General features: G+C 38.7%; 1 protein-coding gene across 1 annotated transcript; it reads left to right on the top strand.

Annotated features, from left to right (window-relative positions):
• Positions 1 to 10: 10 nt before the first annotated feature.
• Positions 11 to 27274, top strand: LOC135475725 (protein dispatched homolog 3-like). Its single transcript, XM_064755659.1, is given in 17 exon segments — positions 11 to 69; positions 4325 to 5470; positions 6360 to 6456; positions 10149 to 10420; positions 11317 to 11477; positions 14376 to 14527; positions 15415 to 15590; positions 17102 to 17182; positions 17185 to 17285; positions 20007 to 20373; positions 20851 to 21056; positions 21511 to 21664; positions 23425 to 23585; positions 24342 to 24482; positions 24773 to 24905; positions 25131 to 25297; positions 26108 to 27274. Coding segments are annotated over 16 exon segments (3858 nt in total). The 5' UTR covers positions 11 to 69; positions 4325 to 4353; the 3' UTR covers positions 26480 to 27274.
• The last annotated feature ends 717 nt before the right edge of the window (positions 27275 to 27991 follow it).

Genomic DNA, 27991 nt, shown 5'->3' with positions numbered 1-27991 from the left:
CGACGATGCAGAAGAGCTGAGTGTTACTGTTAGTTCTTTCAATCAAGCGCCATTCTAAGCAAATCAGAGGTAAGTGAATGATTTATCGGTAACACTTCACTTCATGGCTAAATAAATGTCCTACGTGAATCTCGCTTTGTGACTGTGAAAGGCCTGGGAAAATATCACATGATGATGAACTCGTCGAGTGCACGTTCTGTCTTTGTGCGCTGATTCACAATCCCAGCTGATGAAGAAGACGGAAATGCAAGGTTGGTGAGCTTCCTGAAGACTCAGAATGGCTGATTGTTCGCTTCACGTGTGTTGACTGTTAGATAAATATTAATCAGAAATAAGGTTATCTGATATCTTGAATTGGGGTATAAAACTACGCCTGGAGATGGGTTGTTGCATAAAAGAATAAGAGCATTACAGGTACTGCCGTAGTGGTATGTATGACATTATCACCGTGCAGGTGGAATATACAGTGATATACCTGTGATAATCACTCAGGCGTATACTGACAGTGAGTCACACACTGAAGATGACAGTAAGTCTTAGAAGCTGGCAGAGTTTATTCATGAAAGCAAGGTGACGCCCTGGCTGTAGTTGATGGAAGGTAAATTAAATGTTTGGGTAGGCTGAGAATGTCACCATGAAGACAGTGTATTCAACAGTATGTTTTTGTTCATTCTCAGAAATCAAATATTGCCATAATAATATTGATAATATGATGTGTATGTGATATGTGTGTTCACCACAGTAATTTTTTGTCTTGAACTCACAGCAACAGCATGGGTGAGAGGCTCCTGGGTAATTACGCTCCTCTATGGCACTAACTAACTGAGCTACCAGTTATTTATTTATTTTTTTTATTTATTTGATTGGTGTTTTATGCCGTACTCAAGAATATTTCACTTATATGATGGCGGCCAGCATTATGGTAGGAGGAACCATCCGTCCAACGTACAGCCGGAGAAGAATTAAGCATGAGCTGGTCTTGAACTCACAGCAGCAACATTGGTGAGAGGCTCCTGGGTAATTACGCTCCTCTATGACACTAACTAACTGAGCTACCAGTTATTTATTTATTTTTTTATTTATTTGATTGGTGTTTTATGCTGTACTCAAGAATATTTCACTTATATGATGGCGGCCAGCATTATGGTAGGAGGAACCATCCGTCCCACGTACGGCCAGAGAGGAATTAAGCATTAGCTGGTCTTGAACTCACAGCAACAGCATTGGTGAGAGGCTCCTGGGTAATTACACTGCTCTATGGCACTAACTAACTGAGCCACCAGTTATTTATTTATTTATTTATTTGATTGGTGTTTTACGCCATACTCAAGAATATTTCACTTATACGACGACGACCAGCATTATGGTGGGAGGAAACCGGGCCAAGCCTGGGGGAAACCCACGACCATCCGCAGGTTCCACCAGTTATTGACCATATACTCAGGTGACACATACAATCTGAGATATATATATTTACTTTTAAATGAGGACATATATGTATATTAAGTTCACCATATCAGTTTTTATCCCGCATCAGACAAAGTACTCCGCCTCCGCAGACGACGTCAAAAGTGTCTGCTTGGTAGGCTCTGAACTGATGGGTCTTTGCCAGATAAATTTATTCCATGGTGACTCAGTGATAGGATGTGCAAATATATGGTGTCAATAATCCTCACATTATCTCAGAACATACATGTAATGTAGAATCCTCATTATTTGATTTTTGGAAAAAATTAAAAAAATTAAAAAAAAACAGACTAATAATTATGTGCACAGTCAGCTTCTGTTGACTACTTTTCACTGATTTCAAATAGGCAGAATATGAAATTTTTTCATAAATGAGATTTTTAAGAGAATATCATTTTCAGTGTGCCAAAGAAAATAATAATAAAAAAAAAATAAATGAAAAACTTTGTGCCAACTGATACAGTGTAAGATATCATTTAATTCCTTCTAATATTTGCGTATCTATTTATGGAGTCGTTTTGAAGACACATTGACACCCTGTGTGCATTAACGTAGAATACTGCAGATTCCAAAGTTTACTTCATTGTTAAAATTTTAAGTGTTGTCTGTTTAGTATAAATAGAAATAAAATCAAAAAAGAAAGGCAGTTTGTTATGAGTACATAACTTTGCTATTGAGGTCAGAATTCTCAGACCAAAGTTTTATGCAAATATAAATAAACGGTTATCTATACAATTTCCTCACAGTAATTTCACAATGTGATTTGTAGACATTGGGTGTTTCATAGTAGGCACATGTAGTAGCTTGTTATTTGACATCAAAGTCACAGCCAGGAGGTAGGAAGATACACATTTTTGCATTTTCATCTTTGTGGAAAGAAATTTTGAAAATGACAACAAAATTAACGTAACAATTTGACTAGGTTCTAACCCAAGTGTGATATTATTGCAAAGATAGAATTACTGGATGGGTACATAACGAGTAAATATATGTATACATGTCTGATAAATTGATATGTAGACAGATGAACATTTTTATTTCAACCATAGAGATATTGCATCAATGCAAGAGGAAACAAAAGGATTTACATGTATGTTTTATAATCCAACATCATGTCATGAAAACATTTTGTATAATATGTTATAACATGCATGAAGGCACAAGTAAATTACCAGCTTCCTTCTTTCATTGTTTGAGTTGTTCATATTCTTCATGTACTTGTTGGTTTCCCATCATTGTCTCTTTTTTTCATTGAGTTTTTCTGATTTGATAAATTTACACTACTGCATTCATTAACAAATGAATTATTCATGTAGATGCACCATAATGCAGTTAATAAAATGTTTATAAATACTCCTTTGATTGATACATAGTGTTGTTGCATTGTTAAAAATGTGAGAAGTGTCTGAATTGAAAGGATTTGTGGATGTAAATTGTTATATTTATTTATTTGATTGTTGTTTTATGCTGTACTCAAGAAGATTTCACTTACACCAGGCTGCAGGTTTAAATTATTATATCCCACAAATGGTAGTAGTGTCTGTATAATTCTGTCGTTTGTGTTGAATAGATTACATAAATAAAGATTTTCATGGGTGCATAGAGTGTAGGCCTACATGTTATATTGCATAGTCATGTATGTAGTTTGGTGTCACACATGCTGCCCTTGGTGTCAAATATATGTTCACTGCCCATGGTCAGACCACCTCTTGACAGGTGGTCCCATGCTGCCCTTGGTGTCAAATATATGTACACTGCCCATGGTCAGACCACCTCTTGACAGGTGGTCCCATGCTGCCCTTGGTGTCAAATATATGTACACTGCCCATGGTCAGACCACCTCTTGACAGGTGGTCCCATGCTGCCCTTGGTGTCAAATATATGTACACTGCCCATGGTCAGACCACCTCTTGACAGGTGGTCCCATGCTGCCCTTGGTGTCAAATATATGTACACTGCCCATGGTCAGACCACCTCTTGACAGGTGGTCCCATGCTGCCCTTGGTGTCAAATATATGTACACTGCCCATGGTCAGACCACCTCTTGACAGGTGGTCCCATGCTGCCCTTGGTGTCAAATATATGTACACTGCCCATGGTCAGACCACCTCTTGACAGGTGGTCCCATGCTGCCCTTGGTGTCAAATATATGTACACTGCCCATGGTCAGACCACCTCTTGACAGGTGGTCCCATGCTGCCCTTGGTGTCAAATATATGTACACTGCCCATGGTCAGACCACATCTTGACAGGTGGTCCCATGCTTCCCATGGTGTCACATATGTGCACTGACCATGCTGACCATGCTGATAATTTAAGTGATACCTGAGACCTGTCAAGTTACCAACCAGTCAAATGACTTGGTGCAGTAAATATCAGTAAGTCTATGACTTCAGTTGTCAAATTGTATTGAAAGTGCAAATTACAGTATTTTACCTAAATGTAAGCATTTCTCAGGTGACACACTTGCATGTAGCTTGACTGATTGAGTTCACACTTTATGCATGTTATAAGGGTTTTCTCTGAAGTTTGATTGAATAATTTATTCTCAAAAAAACGAACAGTTGACATCAGAAGTATAAGTTAAAGGCCTGTATGGCCTCTTGAAAGTGAAATTTTACATACCAAAGTTCAGGTGAAATACAGTATATGTGTAAATTATGCATTTAGCTACATACATATACATTGTACATTCATGATAGTAACAGCTTGTAGGCTTTAGAGTTGAGTTTGATGCAGTTCATGTATATGTACATACAGTACATTGTACATGGTACACACACATTGTACATTGCATGTAAAGAAACTGATATGGCAGAGACAAAAAATGACTGTACTTTTCTGATTTTGTTTGCAGCTGGAATGAAGAGGGGATGAAAAGTAATCATGCCTAGTATGTGGACCATGGGGAGGCGCGAGCCTCATTATGACAGGCTTGGACAGGGTGTTGAGCTGAGACCTGCAGAACACTCCACCTCACTCTTTGATGAAACTGACGATGACCTGCCGTCTGACATATCTCGCTTTTCTGAACGATCTTCCAATACTGCCAGAGCAATTACTTGCCTTGACACCCAGTTTACTGACGGAGACCTGACACCATGTCAGCTCGCCAAACACGATGGCAGAGGGACAACAGTGTGTCTGCTGATATCGTCTGTGATCATGCTACTGTCAGTCAGCTCTTTCTCTCTTGTCTTGGGTGGCTACAGTGTCTTCATATTTAAACCTGCACCAGTGATCGACAAGTCTGTGGATGCTTTTTCCATTCCTAATCATAAGGCATCAAGAGGCTATCATGCTTTGAATGAGGCAAAGTATGCGCGAATGTATCATCACACACCAAAGCGCAGTGTAAGAAGTGTTCATGTTGACACTGAGCAATCCGGAAGCCTGCTCAGCTTTGGACATACGCATGTGTCTGCGCCAAGAGACAAGGGCAATTCTATGGGCAATAGCCCTGGTGATACGTTTTTCAAGAAGCATTTTGGTAACTTGGAGCGAAGCTCTGATGACAGTTTGTCTGGTGCTGTGCACAGATTGGTGCGGCGTAGTTTATACAGAGTGTGTATGGTCACCCAGACATGTGTGCGCTGGAAGCTACAAGTCATTTTCATGGCTGTTGGAGATGAAGAACCTGGTAACATGTTCACCCCTGAAAGACTAGAAACTGTTCACAGAATTGAAGAGCAAATCATTAACCACCCAGATTATGCTAACTACTGCTGGAAGAACACAGGAAGCATGGATGTAGCACAAGTTGATCATTACCAAGGTTGTGCTCCCCTTAACTCCTTGCTAACATACTTCTACCCATCTGTGCTGCCGGACGGGAAAGTTGTGTACGACGGGCGGGGAACAAACATGGCCAATATAAATAGCTCTCTTGACAAGGCCATGAGCCATAAACAGTTCTATTACTTTGTGGATGAGACCATAAACAACACCTATCACAAAACTAAGCTCTTGAGAACAGAGGTGTTGTTTGGAACACCGCTTAAAGGTATGTTCATGTATAAGCCTACATGGAGCCCTAATTAGCGTGGTTATATTATGCAAATTTTATTACCAGGGTGTACATGATGTAAGTGATCGTCTGTAGGGTGTGTTTTGATATGGGGAATACCAGTTACATAAGTGTAATGTTACATGCCATGGCTTTACTCCATTTTAAAATGCTAGACCATTTTTTATGGATAAAAATGTTAGGTACCTGACTGTACTGCACGTATAATGGTATATCATCTTGAAATGGATAAAATCATGCAAGGACAAATAATATACACAACCTATCGTATATGTAGGTACCACTCATGCACAGTGTATGCATTGTTTATCACAAAATGATTTGAATGATAATTATGGCAGTGTCTTTGATGTTAAAAGGATGGATTCTTTCTTCTAACAGCTAGTATCAAAAAACCCTTTGCTGTATGAAATATTCCAGTATGATTGGCTGAACTTAAATAACTGATACAATGATCTGCAGTGCACTTGTTGACAGTGTGAGATAGTGTTCCCATTGTCCATCTATGGGGATTACTCTTTCTTGTAATTCAGTGCCTCCTTAACTCATACTACAAGTCTTGTAACCTTTACTAACTACATGTATCTTCATATTGCGAGTAACAGGTATTAAGAAAAGTTAATTTAATGCATAATATGGCAAATGATAATGTCAATTTTATTTATATTTTTTTTAATTCAGTTCACATGAATAATAGGAATTTTTAAGAGCATTTACACTGAATTTATCATGGACAGGTCCTCATAATTTAGGCTTTTTTAGTTGCTGTAATTTGGGCACTTCCAAAAGGTATCAAAATGTTCTTCTATTTTGTCCTGGTACGTTCTTTCAGATTTATTAAGGTGTAAATTTACATTAATTTCAGGTTACCAAAGCTCTGTGGATCGAAAAGGCAGTCAGGAGAAGGCTTTCAAGGACTTTATTGTATCCTACATCAATACGCTGTCAGCAGCTTCTACCAAGTGAGATAACAGTTTTTACCACAAAAGTACATGTATTGATGGTTATCACATATTAGGCTCACCTGCAGTTTGTACAATGTACATGAGTTGTCAGCACAATTTCTGTGATTGATTGTGTATTTACATCTACATTATGATCAGAATGCTAAAATTCACACTGCATCTTATTGGATGCACAGTCTAATGTTGCAGCTAACAAACTCTGAGATAATGATTGAAAATAAACATTTGCCACGCTGAATATATTGACATCGCCATGGAAGAAAATACCACACTCAGCTAGGTTGATAGCATGTAACTGGGGTCTGACAGACCACTGACCTTCTTTTTAGGGATCCTGTTCTTCCCGAACTATTGTAATCGTTCTGTTTTTTCATCTTCTTATTATTATTATTATTTTTTTTTTCACCGACTTTGTTCGCAAGGAAACTTTTACACTGTTCAACATAGAGATCCCAAATTTTGCACACATATTCTGGCGGTGAATATCTCGGGACAAATTCTCCATTTTTTTGCTATGTCACGTGGTTCGGCCGCCATATTGAATTTTGTGTAAAACTTTTAAAAATCTTCTTCTCCAGAACCACTGAACCGATCGTTTTCAAATTTGACATGCAGCTAGTAGGTCATGAGTTCTTTAAATTTTGCGAAAATGGTTTACTTCCGCTCAAAACTCTGGAAGCTCGCCATTGGTCGAATTTGTGACGTCACAAAAATTTCTGAAATATCAATTGTTATCAACGTATTCTGATGTATCTTGAGCTGCTGAATCCGAATCTGCTTGTATTTTTTTACATATCTGTGTAACTTTTTGAGATATACGCAAAAAACTCAAAAAAGTGACATAAATTCAATGACCTGTAACTCGAGAACTATGGGAGCTAGAAATGTGCAACCTGCACGAAATTGTAGCCGATAACATGCTCTTTCGAGCATTTGTCAACAGATTTGAGCTCCGATCAAAAGTTTTCACGCTAGAAGCGTTTAAATGACAACACCGTTTTTTGTTTAGAAAAAGATGGGAATCCCATTGGTTTAACATGGAGTTAGATGGGGACTGGAGTGGGTTTGTAGTATTTCACCTGATGCTTTCGGCTACACTGTCCGTGATCTCCCGGAACGGGTGTAGGATGACATTCAGCTATGCAGTACTCTATTAGATGGCGTACAATTCTAACTACAACAACAAACGACATGGACCTGTAAAAAGTTAGCTTTGTTTTGCACAGGCCTTGTTCTCTTTACTATACGCTAACCAGGCCAGGGTGATTGACAGACATGGACATGTGCCGTGGTCCAAGTGTTGACTTTCTGACAACGGCCTAGATGTAAGCATGCCAACCGACATAGTTTGACGTCCTGATCATGAATCTGGACTTATTTCTTGGTGGCGACGGACAGTTTTGCCGCAACTTGCGATCAAAACGTGAAAAGGGGCAATTTTTCACCATATTTGGAGGTCTGGTGAGAGAAAACCGTTACAGCTGTAAAGCTGAAAATCACTGAGTTCAAAGCGTTGCACATGTAGTCTGTGTGTGCTGAAAGTCTTTAATCTGTGTCTACAAACACAGGACATGCACGTTTTCAAAAAATGTCGTAAGGCAGATTTACCACATTCGGCACATTTACATCAACTTGTTGTTACAAGGGCCGTGTATTATTGGTTGGGGAAAACGTCATCCATCCGATCCGGGATCCCGGCCTAGGATCTGCTTTTCGCAGATCCATTCTAGTCTTCATTGTTATTGGCTCCAAAATAATGCAGTACTTTAGTTATGATTACTTGTTTTAAGATTGTGCTAGTGAGAATGGTTCTTCCTTTCACATTCTTTTTCCTGTAAAAAAAAAGAAAATAGAAATGTGCCTAAGATGATCATGTTCAAAGGAGAAGAGAACACCAGGCTAAAACATATTTCAATCGAAAGCAGGATACTCAAGCTTTGTAAAAAGTGTCATACCTTATTATTTTATTGAGATTTCACCGATTAACATATAGAACAAAATGACAATACTCAGATGTCAGACTATTAGACATGTCAGATTACGTAGTCTAAGCTATAATGTAGCCTTTTCCCATACACCCCATGAAGTGACGTATGATAACCCAGAACTACTGCATGTGAGATCGTTTACAAAGATTTAGTGTAGCCGAAGTACCATTTTACACAATATTGTGGGACAGATCTGTATTATTTAGGGACAACCACAGACGTAAAATTAGCTGTGTAATATTAGACACTATAGCATACCATCTATGCTGTATTGGTTTCCCCAATACACCCTGTAGGCCTTCTTAGCCACTCCGTTCAAACAGAGCAGTGGTAGAAAAATAGCCATCCCATCTTAATTAACAATGGGCAGACCAGTGGTGTCTGTTCCTCTCCACAAATCCCACCCCACACCATCACGCTGCCGACACCAAGCCCTCTCGCGTTGTTCTGGAGTCAATCGAGGCATTACTTTGGTGGTTTTTAGTCAGTGTTAAAGTCCAGCACACTGTGTGTAACATTTTTATACACTTATTACATGTGCAGTTGCGACCATTCATGGGTCACATGATTTTTCAACGTTTTTGGTTGTCTCAAAACAAATTTGTGTGGGAGTATATGACGCTTGTCGCACATGGGAATATGCTTCATACAGTGTTTTCTGACAATAATTTGGTATCAGTTTGTTGAAAAGGCTGCTTAAATTTACCTTACGGAGTCGTAAAGTTTCTTTTGGCTGTCAGTTTATATTGGAATGAGAAAAATCGGCATCTCAGCAAACACCACTTAAAATCAACTAAATCTTATGATAAAATAAATGAAATCTTAGGATATAAGTTTTTTTTTCCTGAATTTATTAGAACTGAATAATTTAAATTTTGCTCCTTCATCTTTCTCGCCTACAAGTGATGTCTTTTTTTTTTCTGTTCTCTTTAGTGAAATACAGCAAAATTATTGAAACGCCCTGTTCAGGCCAAGTTGCTTTCTCTGACATCCGCGATAACTAGCTCAGCACTGCTCTTATCTTAAAAGCCACCACTACAAAATTGAATCATAAAATTAAGCGACAGTCGATGCCTAGATCAGCCTCAGTTGTACTGAAATTTATTTCCATTTGTTTCACAATTGAGCATGAATGTAGTTGTACAACAATCCTATTGTAATTTGGGGGGTGGGGGGGGGAGCTCTGTGGCTCAGTTGGTTAGCGCGCTAGCGCAGCGTAATGACCCAGGAGCCTCTCACCAATGCAGTCTCTCTGAGTTCAAGCTCAGCTCATGCTGGCTTCCTCTCCGGCATTATGTGGGTAGGTATGCCAGTAACCTGTGGATGGTTGTGGGTTTCTACCGTGCTCTGCCAGGTTTCCTCCCACCAAACCAAAATCCAGTTTGGTTTCATCTCCAAGTTCTTCGGACACAATTATTATGGAAACACTATTGTCATAGAGCCAAAATAATGTCATAGGACCAAAATAATGCTGTCATATGGCCAAAATGGTGTTGTCATAGGACCAAAATAACCTTGTCATAGGACCAAAATAATGTTGAAAGTGTCATTCAATCAAAAGCAAGAAAAAGAAAAAAAAAACACAAAACAAGTAAGCTACAGATTTTGATCAGTTGTACTCATTAACATGTACATAATGTGTGTAAAATAAATGTAAATAAAATCTTTTTTTTTTACCTAAAATTTCTTTCAACTTTTCAGTAAAGTGAAGGTGCTCTATGGTGGCAATGAGATGTTTGATTACGAGGTAGAGACGACCTTTTGGAGTGACCTCTGGCTGGCCCGATTTGCGCTCATTTTCATTGGTCTCTTCATCTTTGTCCTGACCTCCTTTTCTCTGTGGCTAACATTTTGGGCGCTGGTGTCAATTGGGCTGAGTTTTCCCATAGCCATTTTCCTGTACAGAGTGGCCTTCAATATCCAGGCGCTGGGAATTCTCAATGGAGCAGCTGCTTTTGTTGTCATTGGAATAGGTGAGCATGTTCATCTTACAGAATTTATGTGGATTCATTATGATTTAAAGTGAAAGGATATTTGTGAGAATGGAATAAAACAATAATCAAATTCAAAAATGAATAAATTAACAAAAATTTAAGTATAAAGAAATAATTGTAAACACCTTACCTTAAACTACCATTTCATGCAGTTTTGTTTTTCTACATGTACATGTGGGTTAGTTTTTCACCATTGTTCAAATGTTTGGTTAGTGGCATTTTCACAACATATTCTGGTATTTGGTGTCAGAATAAGTCACTTACATGTATGTGTACACGAATCATGAGTCCAGATGACATCAGTAAACCTAACAAGAAATGTGAGAAAGTAAGGGGAAAAATATAGTGCGGCATCACTTGCATTCAACACCATGAATGTGGTCCATAAAAAATATGAAATGTTTGACTGCATTCAGTTTACAGAGGAAAAAAACAACACCAAAAGACATGATTTTTAGTGTTTGTGATAAATTTAATGCAGAGGTATTCTATTGTTACATTTTTGCTGTTTGTTATTTGGTAACGTTTACTTCTACACAGGATATCTGGCGCAGTACGTAGATGTATAATTGGAAATGTTGGTGCATATCAGCAGTCATGAATTATTAAAGAGACACAACATTGCATATAGTTTATTGTCAAACTCAGATTGAAGCTAACGTTCTCAGTGTTTTGATGGTAACTGTATATGTACGTCTGATTTCAAATTTCTTGAAGCTTAATACTTTAATATCCAAGAAGCATTATTACGTCTACTTTATGCTGGAACAAGCTATAACTGTATGGTCTTTAGATAATAATCAGTTTTTACTCAGAAAAAAGAGATGTTGTTTGCATTTATCTTTGATGTTTTGTTTGTTTTGTTTTTTTATTAGGAGTGGATGATGTTTTTGTATTTGTGAACACTTTTCGTCAGGCAGAACACATGGACAAGATCAAGGGGAGACTACTCTACACTGTAAAGACAGCTGGAAAAGCTACCTTTTTTACCTCCTTCACAACAGCAGCTGCATTTGCTGCAAATATTGCATCTGTGGTAAGTTTAAAACACATTTCCACCAATGCGGTTGCTGTGAGTTCAAGTCCAGCTCATGCTGTCTTCCTTTCCGGCTGTACGTGGGAAGGTCTTACAGCTACCTGCGGATGGTCGTGGGTTTCTTCCAGGCTGCACCCGGTTTCCTCCCATCCTAATGCTGGCTGCCGTCCTATAAGTGAAATATTCTTGAATGGGGCGTAAAACACCAATCAAATAAATAAATCAATAAATAAATTAAAGCACATTTTCTGTTTTTCTTGAAGATGACTAGCCCTTTGCCAAGGTTGGTTTATCAGCTACAGTGTAGCCTCGTTTTATGACGCCTCAATATAGTACCCAATCAGATATAACGCGACCCAAATCTTGTCCCCCAAAAATCTATGGTGTACTTTCATATGAGAACAGCTAAAACTGCAAGCGAAAAAAAATTTTTCACCAAGAAATATACATAAGTAACGCGACATCTTTTGCTTCATTTCCTACTATTAGTGTGTGACCCATGTGCGATTAGATATTTTAGGCTTCAGATTTGAATATTACGTGAGTATGAACTAAAAGAAATGGATTTTCCCATGAATAATAACAGAGATTGTAACTGGTTACACTTCCTTGAGAGTTAATTCCAAACACAAGTATGACATTGTAGCAGCATTACTTCCGACATGGAACGAATTGGATATCAAAGTGGTTAAAAATAAAGTGGATGAAACTACATTACTTAAATTCAGCTTGTGGAAATGTGTAACATGTACCGAGTTTTGTAGATCAGCTCAAGCCTGTGCACGATTAAGTACGAGGATAGTCTCGCAGGATATATCTCCTAGAACGGTGCTGAGATGCTTGTGTTCCGTTCCTGAAAACTTGTGTATTGTAGAATACTAGTTGAATCCATAGGTAACAAAATATCTCATGCGTTTATAGTAAAATAACAATAAGAAAGCATTTTACAAAAGACATTTTGCATCGATAAAACGTTGTTCAGTGTCAAAATCATGACCTGTAAGATCTTTTCTAGACCTATATACTGGATCCTGAGGTCATTTCGTTATAGCGCAGTTAGCCTATAGCGCGCTCAGGAACCTGTCCCCAAAGGGGCATGTTATAGCGAGGCTACACTGTACCTATCAGGAGGTTTGTCTGCTTCCTGACAAAGTGCATCCCTGTTAACTAGGTTTGTTTACTTCCGTACAAAGTGCATCCCTGTTTACTAGGTTTGTCTGCTTCCTGGCAAAGTTCATCCCTGTTTACTAGGTTTGTCAGCTTTCTGACAAAGTGCAGCCCTGTTCACTAGCTTTGTCAGCTTTCTGACAAAGTGCAGCCCTGTTGACTAGGTTTGTCTGCTTCCTGACAAAGTGCATCCCTGTTTAATAGGTTTGTCAGCTTTCTGACAAAGTACAGCCCTGTTTACTAGGTTTGTCTGCTTCCTGACAAAGTGCATCCCTGTTTAATAGGTTTGCCAGCTTTCTGACAAAGTACATCCATGTTTACTAGGTTTGTCAGCTTTCTGACAAAGTGCAGCCCTGTTTACTAGGTTTGTCAGCTTTCTGACAAAGTGCAGCCCTGTTTACTAGGTTTGTCAGCTTTCTGGCAAAGTACATCCCTGTTTACTAGGTTTGTCAGCTTTCTGACAAAGTGCAGCCCTGTTCACTAGCTTTGTCAGCTTTCTGACAAAGTGCAGCCCTGTTGACTAGGTTTGTCTGCTTCCTGACAAAGTGCATCCCTGTTTAATAGGTTTGTCAGCTTTCTGACAAAGTACAGCCCTGTTTACTAGGTTTGTCTGCTTCCTGACAAAGTGCATCCCTGTTTAATAGGTTTGCCAGCTTTCTGACAAAGTACATCCATGTTTACTAGGTTTGTCAGCTTTCTGACAAAGTGCATCCCTGTTTACAAGGTTTGTCTGCTTCCTGACAAAGTGCATCCCTGTTTCCTAGGTTTGTCTGCTTCCTGACAAAGTGCATCCCTGTTTAATAGGTTTGTCAGCTTTCTGACAAAGTACAGCCCTGTTTACTAGGTTTGTCAGCTTTCTGACAAAGTGCAGCCCTGTTTACTAGGTTTGTCAGCTTTCTGACAAAGTGCAGCCCTGTTTACTAGGTTTGTCAGCTTTCTGACAAAGTGCAGCCCTGTTTACTAGGTTTGTCAGCTTTCTGACAAAGTGCAGCCCTGTTTACTAGGTTTGTCAGATTTCTGACAAAGTGCAGCCCTGTTTACTAGGTTTGTCAGCTTTCTGACAAAGTGCAGCCCTGTTCACTAGCTTTGTCAGCTTTCTGACAAAGTGCAGCCCTATTGACTAAGTTTGTCAGCTACCTAACGATGTGAAGTCCTGTTTACAAGGTTTGTCAGCTGCCTGGCATATTGCTCTGTTGTTCCACCTTTAATGCTGCATACTGTATTATTGCTGTGTTTGTCCACCATTAAGGCTGTGCACCACTATTGCTCTGATGCACCATTAATGGTTAAACACATTCCTAGTCACTTGGTGCACCGTTAGTGTTAGGTACTGTATCATTGCTCTGCTGTTGAACCATTAATGTTGCGGGCTTATTCTTGCATAAAAAATTATCACGTACCATACATGCTATGTACTGTATCCTTGCTTTCATGGTCCACCCTTAATGCTGTGTACTGTACATATATCCTCTGTTCCCTTGGTGGCACCATTAATGTTGCATGCTCATATAATATGCTGTGCTCTTGAACCATTAATGTTGCGTGCTTATTCTTGCATAACAAATTATCGCGCACCATAAATGCTGTGCACTGTATCCTTGCTTTCATGGTCCACCATTAATGCTATGTACCGTACATGTACAGCGTATCCTTGTTCCCTTGGTGCCCACAATATAATATTGCTCTGTTGTTGCATCATTAATGTGGCATACGGTATTTTTGCTGTTCCAGATTCCTGCTCTCCATGAGTTTGGCCTGTTTATGGCTCTCATCGTGGCCTGCTGCTGGCTCTGTGTTATTCTTCTACTCCCTCCAGTCTTGTATTTCTGGTATATCATCTTTGCCTGGCTGGAAGGCCTCTGCTTCAGGTCTTTGAAATATGTGTGAGTATGGAATTGAAATAAGTGTGAGTATGGAATCGAAACCTGTATGAGTATGGTATTGAAATATTTGTGAGTATGGAATTGAAATAAGTGTGAGTATGGAATCGAAACCTGTATGAGTATGGTATTGAAATATTTGTGAGTATGGAATCAAAACCTGTGTGAGTATGGAATTGAATCTGTGTGAGTATGGAATTGAACCTGTGTGAGTATGGTATTGAAATATTTGTGTGTATGGAATTGAAATAAGTGTGAGTATAGAATTGAAACTGCTGTGAGTATGGCATGGAACCTATGTGAGTATGGTATTGAAATTTGTGTGAGTAAGGAATTGAAATAAGTGTGAGTATGGAATTGAACCTGTGTGAGTATGGTATTGAAATTTGTGTGAGTATGAAATTGAAATAAGTGTGAATATGGAATCGAAACCTGTGTTTATAGAATCAAAATATGTGTCAGTATGGAATTGAACCTGTGTGAGTATGGTATTGAAATATGTGTGAGTGTGAAATTGAAATAAGTGTGAGTATGGAATTGAAACCTGTGTGAGTATGGTGTTGAAATATGGGTTCATGTAAGTATGGAATTAAAGTAAGTGTAAGTATGGAATAGAAACCTGTGAGTATGGAATTAAAACCTTTGTGATTATGGTATTGAAATATGTGTGAGTATCAAATTGAAATAAGTGTGAGTATGGAATCAAAACCTGCGTGTATGGTATTGAAATATTTGTGACTATGGAATTGAATTACGATGTGTGTGAGTATGAAACTGAAGTGCTTTTTTCTTCCTGTGAGTATAGAATTGAAATACATAGTATGAATGGGCGTGGAATTCAAATATGTCTAACCATGTATGAGTAAGAACTCACTTTATGATGATTTCAGATTTTACAAATTGGTTTTACGGAAAGATGTGAACACTCTGCATGTGTACTATAAATCTGGGTCAGACGAGATTTTAACGGAGAGTCCAGGAGCAGAACGATCCACCCACTCAGCAAATGAGCATGATGATGATGATGATGTTCCTATGTTACAGCTAGAGGATGAGGGCCTTGCTGGTAATACTGCAGTTTTTGGTACATTTGTTTATGGTTTGAATCTGTTAGCTCAACAAACAGAAGGATTGCTGCGTAAACTTTAAAATAACGTTAAATATTTTAAAACAGTTTTCACATGACTTCGGGAGTTCCTCTCTAGTATTTACAATTCATTCTGAATCTAACTGTGGCCTTGTGCTTGGAGAGTCCGCCTCAAAATCGGGAAATCTGGGTTCAGTCCTCAGTCAGGTCATTCCAAAGACTAAAAAAAATGGTACTTGCTGCTGCCTGACTTGGAACCCTGCACTGAGAAGTTACAACAAGGAAACAGGACTGGTAGGCCCATTCTTCGTATAATGTGGCTGGGTGGGGTGCCATGTCTGGTGTCTTTGGCATGATACTTCAGTGTCAGCACTACTTTGGCACCCTGCCATGCGAAGACACAGTATATATATATATATATATATACACACACACATACACATGTTCCAAATAACACCTCTTCATCATAGGACTGAAAAATAGTCCTATGTATGAAGTAAAAGCTGAAGCCTACATGCATATACATTCTGATTTGTTTTGCTGGAGAGGCTCCTGGGTCATTATGCCATGCTAACCACATTGGCCAATGAAGCCCCTATACATTCTGAATGTTTTTCACAGAATTTAAACATATACCTTGTTGGTTTCATTCTAGACTAAAGTTGTATACACATCTATACTAGTGTAATAGGGTAATGTAATACAGTATTATATGATAGTAAAGAGTATTTTTAACAGTTTCAGACTTGAGACAGAATGATGAGCCACTGTTAATGCCATACGTCAGTAGTACAGACCCCCACATTCAGGAGCCTCACTTCCTCCAGACGAACCAAAAGGAAGAGCAGACAACTCTTTGACCTTGGTCACATGTTACAGCAAGGTTTATGCAGATTTGTGGCTGCTCCAGTCATTCGAGCCGATGTTTGTGGCTGGTATGCTGAGTCTTATTTGATCACTTAAAAGTACATGTAGTAAGAATGGGGTAACTTTCATTTAGAAAAATATATGGCAATTCAGTTTTAATAAAGAGTTTAATATTGACTTTAAGAAATTTTAAATTTCATAGTATTGTGAGGAATCTGCACAGTCCCCCTAGTCCCCCAAATCATTCCCACCCCACCCCACTCCCCCACCCCCCTTCAATCATGCATATGCCCTAAACTTTTATTAAAGTTCATTTTCAAGAAACATACATTTATTTCACTGGCAAAGCTTGTAGTCTGATACAAATTTAGGATGTAGCCCTGAAAAATTGATATGAATACAGTATGCTTACAAGTCTATATGTGTGAGGCTAGGAAGAGAGAAGGCTGTTAGCATTCATTATGGCAAAAATGTTGAAGACAACTTCTAAAGTTACACAAAAATGATCGATAAGAATACCTGTAGTTTTCACTGAGAACTGAACTATGTTGTTTGTTTGCTTGTGTTTAATTACCACATTTAACCATTCTGTTTCTCCCCCCCCCCCCCCCCCCCCCCAAAAGGTCTGTACTTTGTCCTGCTGGTTGTATCTGTGGGATTAATGACACAAATCAAGATGTCCAGCAAACCTCCGCAGCTGTTTAAGATAGTACCAATCTACAGATGATGCTGGACCTCAAGGCCAACCTCAGTATTGACAAGTTCTCCTGCCCAACATGCTCTGGCTTTTTTCAGTCAGACCACCAGGTAAGCTCACTGGTGCTGTCAGCAGTGCACCTGTAGTTAGTCTGTGTGAGAATGTGCAGCATATGGGAGAGGCCTGGTGTACAGCAGGGAAAAAAGGTAACGAATTTACCTTTTCCAAAAATGTCCAGCAGTCTCAAGAGTAGGAACCACATTATTTTTATTCGGGCAATATGTTGAATAAATGTCTGATCCATGTATACACAAAGAGTGTGCCTATCAAACTCACTGCACAGCAGATAACTTAGATGGAAATAATTTGAATTTCTTAACATTTCCAAATCATTAAAAATCGTACATATTTAACTTTAGTTATGCTGAGGCCATTGTCTCCTAATTTTCTTTTAGAGCAGAACATTTTATGCTTAAGCATACTTCCAAGATGATGTAACTTTTGATAGGCTTTTAATGTTTATAGTTCAGGTAAAAATGGGTGCCACTGGGTATTGGAAATATTTTAAGATGGTGAACCTGAATTAAATTCACATGGTTATTTGCATAGTAGTATACTTTGTAAACATTCCTTACTGAATCAACAGTCTGTGTTTTTTATTGAATGTCTGTACAAAATAACACATGCTTATGTGCACTGTTGTTGTACCTGTACTTAAGAAAGAAAGTGGGAGTTCAGAAAAAGTACTCATCCACACAAAGTCTGGCAGATTATGTTGTAAGGAAGGAAAATGGTGCAGATATTTGGATTATTTACCGAAAAGAGTGATTTTGTGACGTATTGCGAAGCCATTCTTGATTGTGAGGCTTGGCAATAGGTCAGCTGTCTCTTGACAGTTGATCAGCAACATTAAACTTAACACTAAAGAGCAAATGCCTTCTTTAAGATCAATTCTATCACCACCCTGATTGTTAGGGGTCCATGCCAGTATCCTAACGGGACACCTCTTGAAGTTGTTTAGATTATTATTATTTTTGCTCTTAGTCAACTCATAGAATTGCAATATTTCCAAAATTGGGTAAGGTAGAAAAACCAAACTTTGTAGTCTTAATGAGGAACATATGATGCAACTTTTTATGTTTTGTGCTGTTTTACCAATCACAAGATTTAGCCGCCATTTTGAAATATATTGATAAGGTAAAAAAATCTTCTCCAAAATGGGTGAACCTATCAAGATTAACTTGTCGTGGACAGTTTTGAGGTGGATCGCTCTACCCATATTGTAAAAAACTTTTGGTTTGGTATGCAAATAAGGCCAAAACTGACCAATGAACTTGGCTCAGAAGAAGGTCAATTTTTAAACTGCTTAAAATCATTAAACAAACACACTATCTGCTGCCGTTTGACGTCATAATTCCAAATCTACAGGATTTTTTTTTTGTATTTTATGTTGTTTTCAACAAAAATTTGACAAAACCGTCCAATGTAAATAACACAAGAACTTGCATCAGTTCTGCAACAATGTCTTCTTTCTATCTTTTGTCCTGGGCAATCAACAGAAGATCAAAGCCGACTAATTTCTATGCTAGTCTTCAGTACATGGCCAATTGTAAATGCTGCATGGCGGCCTAGGGCTCAAATCCTGGACATTCTATTTTTTTCGCGTTTTTTCCTCATGATCGTGAACTTTAGAAACACCAGAAGTGGTGAAAGACTACTTGTAGTGGCGTGGATCCCCGCAACAGTGTTGGATAAGAGCTTTAATTTTTGTTTTAATTGGAAAAAGATACCAGTTATCCCTTCATTCACACCACTCAGTACGATAAAGTAGAAAGCCATGTGCCAAGATGAAACTATCTTTGACACTCTTTTGTTTGGGACATTCGTATGATGTAAGCTAAGCTGGATTCCGTGGTACCACATGGATTTTTGTGCTAAAAGAAAGTGTCCCTGCTGCTTGCAATAGAACTGAGCCTGTCACGTTACTGTACGTTCCACTACGGACTGTCAGAGGAATGTGACAGAGATTAATGTCCAGCATTCGAACAGACGTAATTCTGTTGAACTTGACGTCTCCTCTTCACACTGGGTTGTAATTTCATGCCCTTATTTGGAATCACTCGGCAATTTTTTAAGATTGTTGAGATTACCTTGCCAGAATAGCAGCCAAGAGAACACCAGCCACTCGCCAAAAGGGTCATTCCGCTTATTTTTTCTCGTGTACAGTAATATGTTGGATCACCCCAAAGACTATTTCAGTTTATACAGTAAATAACCACAAAGTTGTATTGATGAAGAAAAGTGTTTTAGGTTTGCTTGGAAGGTATGATCATATCTTACTGGAAAAATATAAATTCCATCACTGAAAAGTAATATTTATGACATGTTATTTACATGTTATTTACTCTAAACCACCTTAAATATGCCCTAGGACATACATGTAGCCAGGAATGAGTAGAACAGTCTCAGGGATACGTGAAGGTAGATTGGTTTTAAGATGATAATAAAACAACTCTGCCATTATCGAAAAATTTAGGATTGTTTATGAAGAGAGGAGCATGACCTGATAAAGAGTTTTCAAGTGAAGACTCATGGTATCCTGTTGAATACGTGTAGTATAGCTAAGTTCAGAGAATGAGGACTCTTGGTCTGAATAGCTATATGTGTCTGTGAAGATTGCTTTAGCATGGAGATGACAGGTAAAAAAAAAGGTGTTTTCAAAATTTAAAAAGTTTCCTCTCTTAATCTGTCTTGAGTTATGTGTGTTTTTATTAAGTATGTTCTCTCTGATTGTGGCCTTCATCTCTGGGTTTGTGTTTGTCTTCTTTCAGACTGATGGTGCTACCAACAACCCTGTTCCACATCTCCCACCTAATGTACATATTCCTGACAAGTGGAAAAACATGTCTATTCCTGACAAGTGGAAAAACATGTCTCTTCCTCACAGAGTTTTCCCACCTAAAACTGGCTATCCCTACAAGGGGAAAACAACCAAAGAACCAGTGAAGAGTTACAGCACAAAGGGAAGTAAGCCAAATGAGGACACGACCACTGCCATGCCAAGGCCAACTAAGGCTAGCCCACCTCACCCTTGGCCAACACCTCCTCCTCATATTCAGGTGACTGGAGCCCCGCAACCCACCATGGCAGTACGCACACAGGAGAGAATTACCACTACTAGACCAACAAGAAGAACAGGTTAGTTTGGCAGGCTTCAGGATGTAATGTTTAAAAGACTAAATATGTAAAAAAAACTAGAAAGGCAAAGGCCTAATACGATTAGATCAAGACATTTATATGAATCCTTGTGGATATTTGGTGGTGAAGATTTTTATTGACCACAGCTTTAAAAAAATGCATGCTCACCTTAGAATTCAGGCATTGTTATAAATTTAATTTCAGATTTTGTAATAAAAAATCTAGCAGCACGTATTTGACTGGTCTGTCTCATGACCCTGACCTGACTTTTTTGGCAGCCCTCCCTTGAATGATCCAAATACAGCTTTGAGTAATACTCAAATTTTACAGATGTACCAGAATATTTATGCTTTTTTTACGTATTTCAGTTTGGTATTTTTAAGTAAAATAGCCTCGGAGCAATCTGGATAATATTTTCTTAATTTTTCTGTTTGACATGTTTTATAATATACCTTCAATTTCTTCCTCAAACACAAGCTGCTACAACTGAGAGTGGAGAATCTGTGACTCATGCCAAAGTTAGCTCCCTTCCCAAAGGTTTCGAGGTGTGCCGTGGGGCCAGTTGTGGGAAGGCTGAGGAAAGGCCGGTGATGGAATCAAGAGCTATTGTCTACGTTGTCTTTGGTATAAAAGATCTGGACCGTTCAAACCTCACCAGTGATCACGTCATCAATGATAATTACGTGAGTTCTTATCAAGTTGATATTTTAATGTTACTATGCAAGCAGGTGTATGTGTTGTCATGGTAACCAAATACGCGCTACAAGAACATCTACCATCTTCATGTATATGTTTTTTACCTTTAACGTGTAGATGAGTGCAGGTCCATCTCCTGCTTCCCAGAGATTCTAAAAAAATGTGAAAAAGATGTTTACCTAAAGCTGTAAGTTTTTATAGTGCTATAAACTTAAAACAAGATAGAACTGTTCTGATTGTGACATCAAGTTGTTCTGAGGTTTGAGTTTCAAGATATGAAATATTTGTGTATCATGGTATTATTACCACTAAGCTGCGTCGTTCCCATCACCGAAACATTATTTGTTTTTCGAATGGAAATGCAAGTAGTGTATAAATAATGTTATGTGACCATCGTTGTTTGCTCATTATTTCTGTATAAACTATATTTTGGTACCCTAGGGAACGGTTATCTATGATGAGAATTTTGGCAAACACTTCTCCATTGGCGCATCAAAGCTCAGTGAGGATTTGCGAGAACTCTGTACTGTGTGCAAGAAGATTGCAGCAAATACTCGCCTTGTTGTCAATGGCAGTGCCCAATGTCTGCCCACAGGTAAGTCTCTCCTCAGAATTGCCTTTCATTCTGCCCAGTGGACATGTACACATCACAACAAACACTGTCTGAACTCTCCTTCATTGGTAAAGTGAAAGACAGCACCTGAATAATGTTTATACATGCGGAAAGACAACCATTCAAAATATCTTAAACCAGCATTAAATATTTTTTTAGATTTTTTTCAAACTCAGTAAAAGTTTAGTGAAACTTCGTCTTGTCACTACTTAAGTGAATCTCCATTATCCAGGGCAAGGAGACGTCATGTGTACTCTAGGTATTTTCCAATCTAATAGTCTAAGCAGTAGCCTATGGTTGATAAAAGTTGTGGACTTCAGTGGTGAAAGCCCAAGTTAAAAATATAGTTTTCTTGGAAAATGAACATAGTGGAGGAATATGTCTTCCGCTACTTGAACTTTTTATACAGTACACCCATTTATATCATTTATAAAGAACTTCAGTGACTCTGTTTAAACTGCTTAGCTGCAGATGCTCAGCCAGGGTATTCCTGGTTCAGGTTGTAGCCTCTGGAGAGGTTGTGCTGGTGATTTTGACCCCTATTAAAGGCTTACAAAATTACAATAGGATTGTTGTACAACTAGATTCATGCTCAATTCTGAAACAAATGGAAATAAAGCAATAAATGAATAATAAGCACTACTGCGGCTGATCTAGGCATTCAACTCTCGCTGGATTTTATGCTTCAGTGTTGCAGAGGTGGCTTCTGAGATGAAAGCAGTGCTGATCTAATTATCGCAGACGTTAGAGAAAGCATCTCAGCTTGAACATGGCGTTTTAATAATTTTACTGTATTTTTTAAGAGAAGACAGAAAAAAGACCACTTGTATGCAAGAGATTAGAAGAAACAAAATTGAGTATCTTGCTTTTCATTGATATTTGTTTTAGCCTGGTGCTATCTTGCCCTGTAAAGAAATGGTCATGATATGACCCTAAAAATGCTGAAAATGACTATACCCTGAAACAAGCATTTACAATAGTATTTGTTGACTTGAAAATCCAGTTCATTAATTTCATAGATACAGAAATCTGTGCTCACATTTCAAGAACATTATAGTTGGCTGATTTTCATGAACAGGATTTATGTGAAAATTACTGGAGCAACAGATTAGCTGTTTGCTGGGTTGTGTACAAACATTTACCTGGATTCAGACAAATAGTTGCGATAAAGTTTATGCTAGCCTATGATTGCTGTTTTTTTCCCTGTTCTGATCTGCTTTATGCTGTTTACCACTCACTTGTACTTGAGCAATTGATGCAGTCTGGAATACAGTCAAAACAATATCAGTTTCTAGAATCATCAAATTGTTTAAAAAAATCTAGGTGCCTAGAGTTGTATGCATTCCAAATGATGTTCCTTTATCTAGAAAGATGACAGATGCAGAATGCTCTGTTTGTGATCTCGAGTTTTAATGTTTCTGCATCAAGAAACAATGCTTGTAACGATAGTAAGACCTTGATCTTTCCTCAATTTCACAAGAAAGCCTTCATGGATTTTGGGATTTCCGCATTAAGCAATAATTGCTGCATACTGCCCTGACTAACTGACCAGTGGTGAAACATACATATGGATTTTTGATATATATAGTGTTAAAGGAGAATGGTGGGTTTCCCCTTATCTCTGCCCGGTTTCCTCCCACCATAATGCTGGTTGCCGTCATATCAGTGAAATATTCTTGAGTGTGGCGGAAAACACCGATTAAATCAGTAAATAAATAAAGAGAAGTGTTGTTGTGTTTCAGCCATGGAGCAGCAATTTGGCCGTTTCCTGCAGCGGTTTAAGGAGTGTGATAACCTGCCGCGTGACTTGAGGTTGTACAACCAGAGAGCTCCAGGCCATGCAGAGGCCAGGTTCACTGACGATTTCACCGGCATCAAGTGGATGGCCTTTGCGTTTGAATCGGTAATTCTTTATAACATGTTTTGTTGAGGAATAATATTCGTCAGGCCTATTTATATGTCATAAATTCATCTGGCTTTGTTTTGCAAGAGAAAGCTTGGAAGTCTTGAGGTTTAATTGATGAATGAGTTTTCAGTGACAGCACAGGCCGTCCGCATTCTCAGCTACATGTAGTCATCTTTGAGTCAGTTGATCAAGGCCTGCTTACACAAAGAGATTGTAACTACTACTGATTGTAAACCTTACAAGTGAGTTCACAATTTATCGTAAAAAGAAGTTACACAGCTTGCAGAAAGTCCTTGTATATACAAAGGTGATTGTAACTTTTTGGAGTTACGATCACAATAGTACGCCAAATTTGACTTTTACATAATGGGGGTCTGCATAAATGGAAATGTATCAGTTAATACCTTTTTCTTACCTTCATTTTCTATAATGATTTAGCAACTAACAACAGCACGTGAAAAAATTCTTAACTCATCTTTTTGAAACATTTAAATCTTAGCAAACCCGTTTGATAATTACTAACTAACAGTAAACCCAATGCAAGTATTTGTACTCAGTGTTAATTTTGAGACAGTTATAAATTTTTACAACAGGATTGACTCTATAGTAATTGTTGATTGAACATGTAAGTTACGACAGTCCTGAGGGCTACGACCGCGATCTTTAAATAGTGATTTATAATCAACTAAAGCTTACAGTGCTGTTGTGCAAGTGGCTTCGGTTAGTCAGACATTGCCGTGTTCTGTCTTGCAGACCACGTCTAAAGGGCAGTCATACTTTAAGGCCTATGATGAGTACCTGGAGTGGGAGAAGTTCATGACTTCTGTAAAGGAGAGCCTGAGGAAGAACTCTCCACTGGACACGGTGTATCAGACATCTGAGTTCTGGACAAAGGTATGATTGTTCATTTCAGAAGCAGAGGACCAGAGGCTGCTGTATTATATGAATATCAGTGAAAGAATATTATCTGGCATCATCTCTGTGTGTTAATCTTGTATCTCTTTCCAATCACAGTGCATGTTTTGTTGGCTGACTGCTGTATTTAGACAGGAGGGGTATAAATTGACAAATTGATAGTTAAATGGGACTACATGTACTACATTTACCGTGCTTAAGACCAAGAAATTTAGATGTCCAACTTTTGAATGTGACGTGAAGTCAGTCAGAGCATTTGCCATTGACAGGTGCTGATGGAGGTGGTATGTGTGAGCAGTGCCATCTATGGTGTTGTCCTCTCAGTGATCATCTGTGTTATTGCTGTGGCTGTGTTTACTGGACACATAGTCCTCCTCTTGATAGTTCTCCTCACTATTGGAGGTGAGTTTTGTATCATATCAGAATTTTTTTAAAAAATGCATGTATAATAATTCTGTATCAATTCATCTGCAATAAAAAAGTTCAGTGTCATGCTCATTGTAGGTGAGATCTTTTAATTTTACTTTAATTTTAGAAAATTGAAAAGGCCAAAAATTGAGAGTATACCTATTAACTTGAGGGATGGATTTTCAGGTGTATTATAATGTCTGTTTTGGGTTTGCTCAGGTATAATCTGCATGGTAGTGGCCCTGTTTTTCGTGGCTGGCTGGGAGATGGGGGCTGTGGAAGCCGTGTCGCTCTCCATCCTTGTGGGCTCTTCTGTGGACTACTGCGTCCACGTCGTGGAGGGATACCTCCTAGCTGGGGAATCCCCTGAGCTACAGGCCATTGAGGTGAGTCTTACCATGGGTCAATACTACTTACTTTTTGAAGCCACTTAGTAAGCATTGTAGTTTCTTGGCCAGCTAATGAGTAGAATGCAGGTGATGATTCTGTATTAGCTATGTAATGACCCTCAGGTGACAGTCATTGAGGTGAGTCTTAAAATGCATGCGCATTATTACTTTTTGAGGGCCTCGGTGGCCGAGGGGGTTACATAGTAACCTGCAGATGGTCTGCCCAGTTTCCTATGACAATCGTGTGAGTGAAATATTCTTGAGTTCCGTGTAAGACACCAATGAAATAAATAAATAAATAAATATTACTTTTTGAGGGCCTTGGTGGCCGAGGGGGTTACACGGAAACCTGCAGATGGTCTGCCCAGTTTCCTATGGCGATCGTGTGAGTGAAATATTCTTGAGTACCGTGTAAGACACCAATGGAATAAATAAATAAATAAATATTACTTTTTGAAGCCACCTTTTGTAAGCATTATATCCAACCATGTAGTTTCTCAGACAGCTGGTAAGTAGAGTGCAGCAGGATATGATCTTGTATTACCTGTATTAGATATGTAAGATAGGGACTCCAAATGTGTCAGTTTGGTTGCTACAGATTGTGATGGGACAACATCACAACGGTGTATAAGTATGACTGAACATAAGATGGGAAAAGAGTTGGAACAAATAATGGAGTAAAACATCATCTTTCAGGAATACAGACACTGTAAATATTTTCATTATAGTTTTTTCTCCAGCTTTTCTTAAGCTTTGTCTCACATTCAGTCTTGTTAATTTGTCTTTCCATTTGCCCTCTCTCCTCAGAGCTCTTCCAAACAGCGACAGTGGCGTGTCATGCAGGCCATTCAGCATATAGGCGTGTCCATTGTCAGCAGTGCGGTAACCACGGTAGCGGCGGCCATTCCTCTCACACAGACCACTATTCGGCCGTTTTCACGCTTTGGGGACATCGTTGCCATGAACACGACTTTTGCCATTGTCTATGCTCTGACAGCCTGCACTGCCTTCCTGGCTCTCTTTGGCCCTGCCCGATTCCGGGGCTCCTGGAAGTCTAGCGGTATATCTGTCCTGATTACTTCAGCTTGTGTGGGGGTGACCTTGTTAACACTGTTTATTCTATCTCGGGCAGGCGTCAATATCCCAAGCCCTAATGGGAGTGCCCTATTCCCAAAGTAGAGGTGCAATGTTTTCTTTTCAATTATTGGACTTGAACTTGATGATTGCAGCATTAAGGGTACTTTATCATTAGCAAGAGAGGTAATTCTTGTACCAGAGCAAACATGAAAGCCAGATGTCTCATGGAATAAGAGTCGGTCTTTCCATGACAGCTCAGACATGTTCCTAGTCTTTGAGAGTTCAGGGGCAGCTTGCACAAAGCGATTTAGGCTAAGTTGATTGCAGCTACCATGGCGACACATGCTAAAAGCATATGTTGCCATGGTAGTTGCTGTCAGCTTGCTTTGTTCACTAGGGTCCAGGGCATTAGTTAGTGGATAAAGACCTTTTGTGTAACATATTACCCCTAGGGCTACTAACGTAATTCCATGGCATTGGTGATATTTTCAGTGCAGTTTGTTAAGTTGCTTATATTGCTTAGTTAAGGACATTTTCAAACATCTGTAAAATGATACTAAATCCTGTCAAACGTGCCTCCTCAATTGCTTTGATTTCTGTATCCTATGTGTATCTTCTGCTATGTCCTCATTTTCAACACCATTTGGCATCTTAGAACGGCTTAATACATGTACCCGGTATTAATTATCTTATTATGTTCAGTTATGGAAATATATGTACAAGTAAAAATTATAAATTTAAAATGTAACTTGTGGATGCTTTATCCTGAGCTTTGCTCACGTGGCTTTAAACTGCCGAGATGTTTGACATCTGTGTTGTCTGTGAAGCATACTAAAACATATCACAACAGAGTGATACAGCTGTGCTACTGTTTGTCCCCTCACCCCCACCCACACACAAACATCACCACACCTCACCCACACCTCGTAACCCCTCTCCTCTTTATGAAACAGCTGAAAGATGTTGACTGATCTGAGCCCAGAATCTCTGTGAATATTTTTTCCATGAAGATACTCTTATTGTAGATTAAAAGACTAAAGTGACAAGCTATGAAACACCTGTTCTACAATAGCCAGTACAGGTAAAGGGACTGTACCAATTCTGGCAGAGTGATAATCCAGTATCCCCATGACACCGCTACAGTTTAATCATGCTTTGTTCTGTTCACCTCTAGTCCACTGGAAAAGTCAGGGGCTACTATCATCATCCTGCATATCTGCTTCTGCAGAATAATACATTTAATCTCACGAGTCCAACATTTTTATTCACAAAACTTCAAGAAATCTGTTGTTCTAAAAACTTCTTCTCTTGTGTCATGTGAGTGGAAGGGAGATAATTTTCGAAAAAATAAAGAAGCAACTTAATTTGAAATTATGTGAAAATAATCTGCGGTGGTGAATTGTTGAAGTTGTTGTAGTTCAAACTACATATCAATGTATTTGTACACTGACATATCGAGAAAAGATTACATTCCTGTAAATAAGATGCTTTTATCATGTGTACAAGGTAACCCTGTGTAGCGAAGGCTTCAGGCGTTTATTTACTTACATGAATTAAAGTGCTCAGAAAATGTAAACCAAACATGTTTGCTGAACTATGTGATACTTGAAATGC

Source organism: Liolophura sinensis, chromosome 9, assembly GCF_032854445.1.
Source record: "Liolophura sinensis isolate JHLJ2023 chromosome 9, CUHK_Ljap_v2, whole genome shotgun sequence".
In the NCBI taxonomy this organism is placed as follows: Eukaryota; Metazoa; Mollusca; class Polyplacophora; order Chitonida; family Chitonidae; genus Liolophura; species Liolophura sinensis.
Note: the sequence above shows the minus strand (reverse complement) of the source record. Positions and strands in the feature narration are given on the sequence as shown.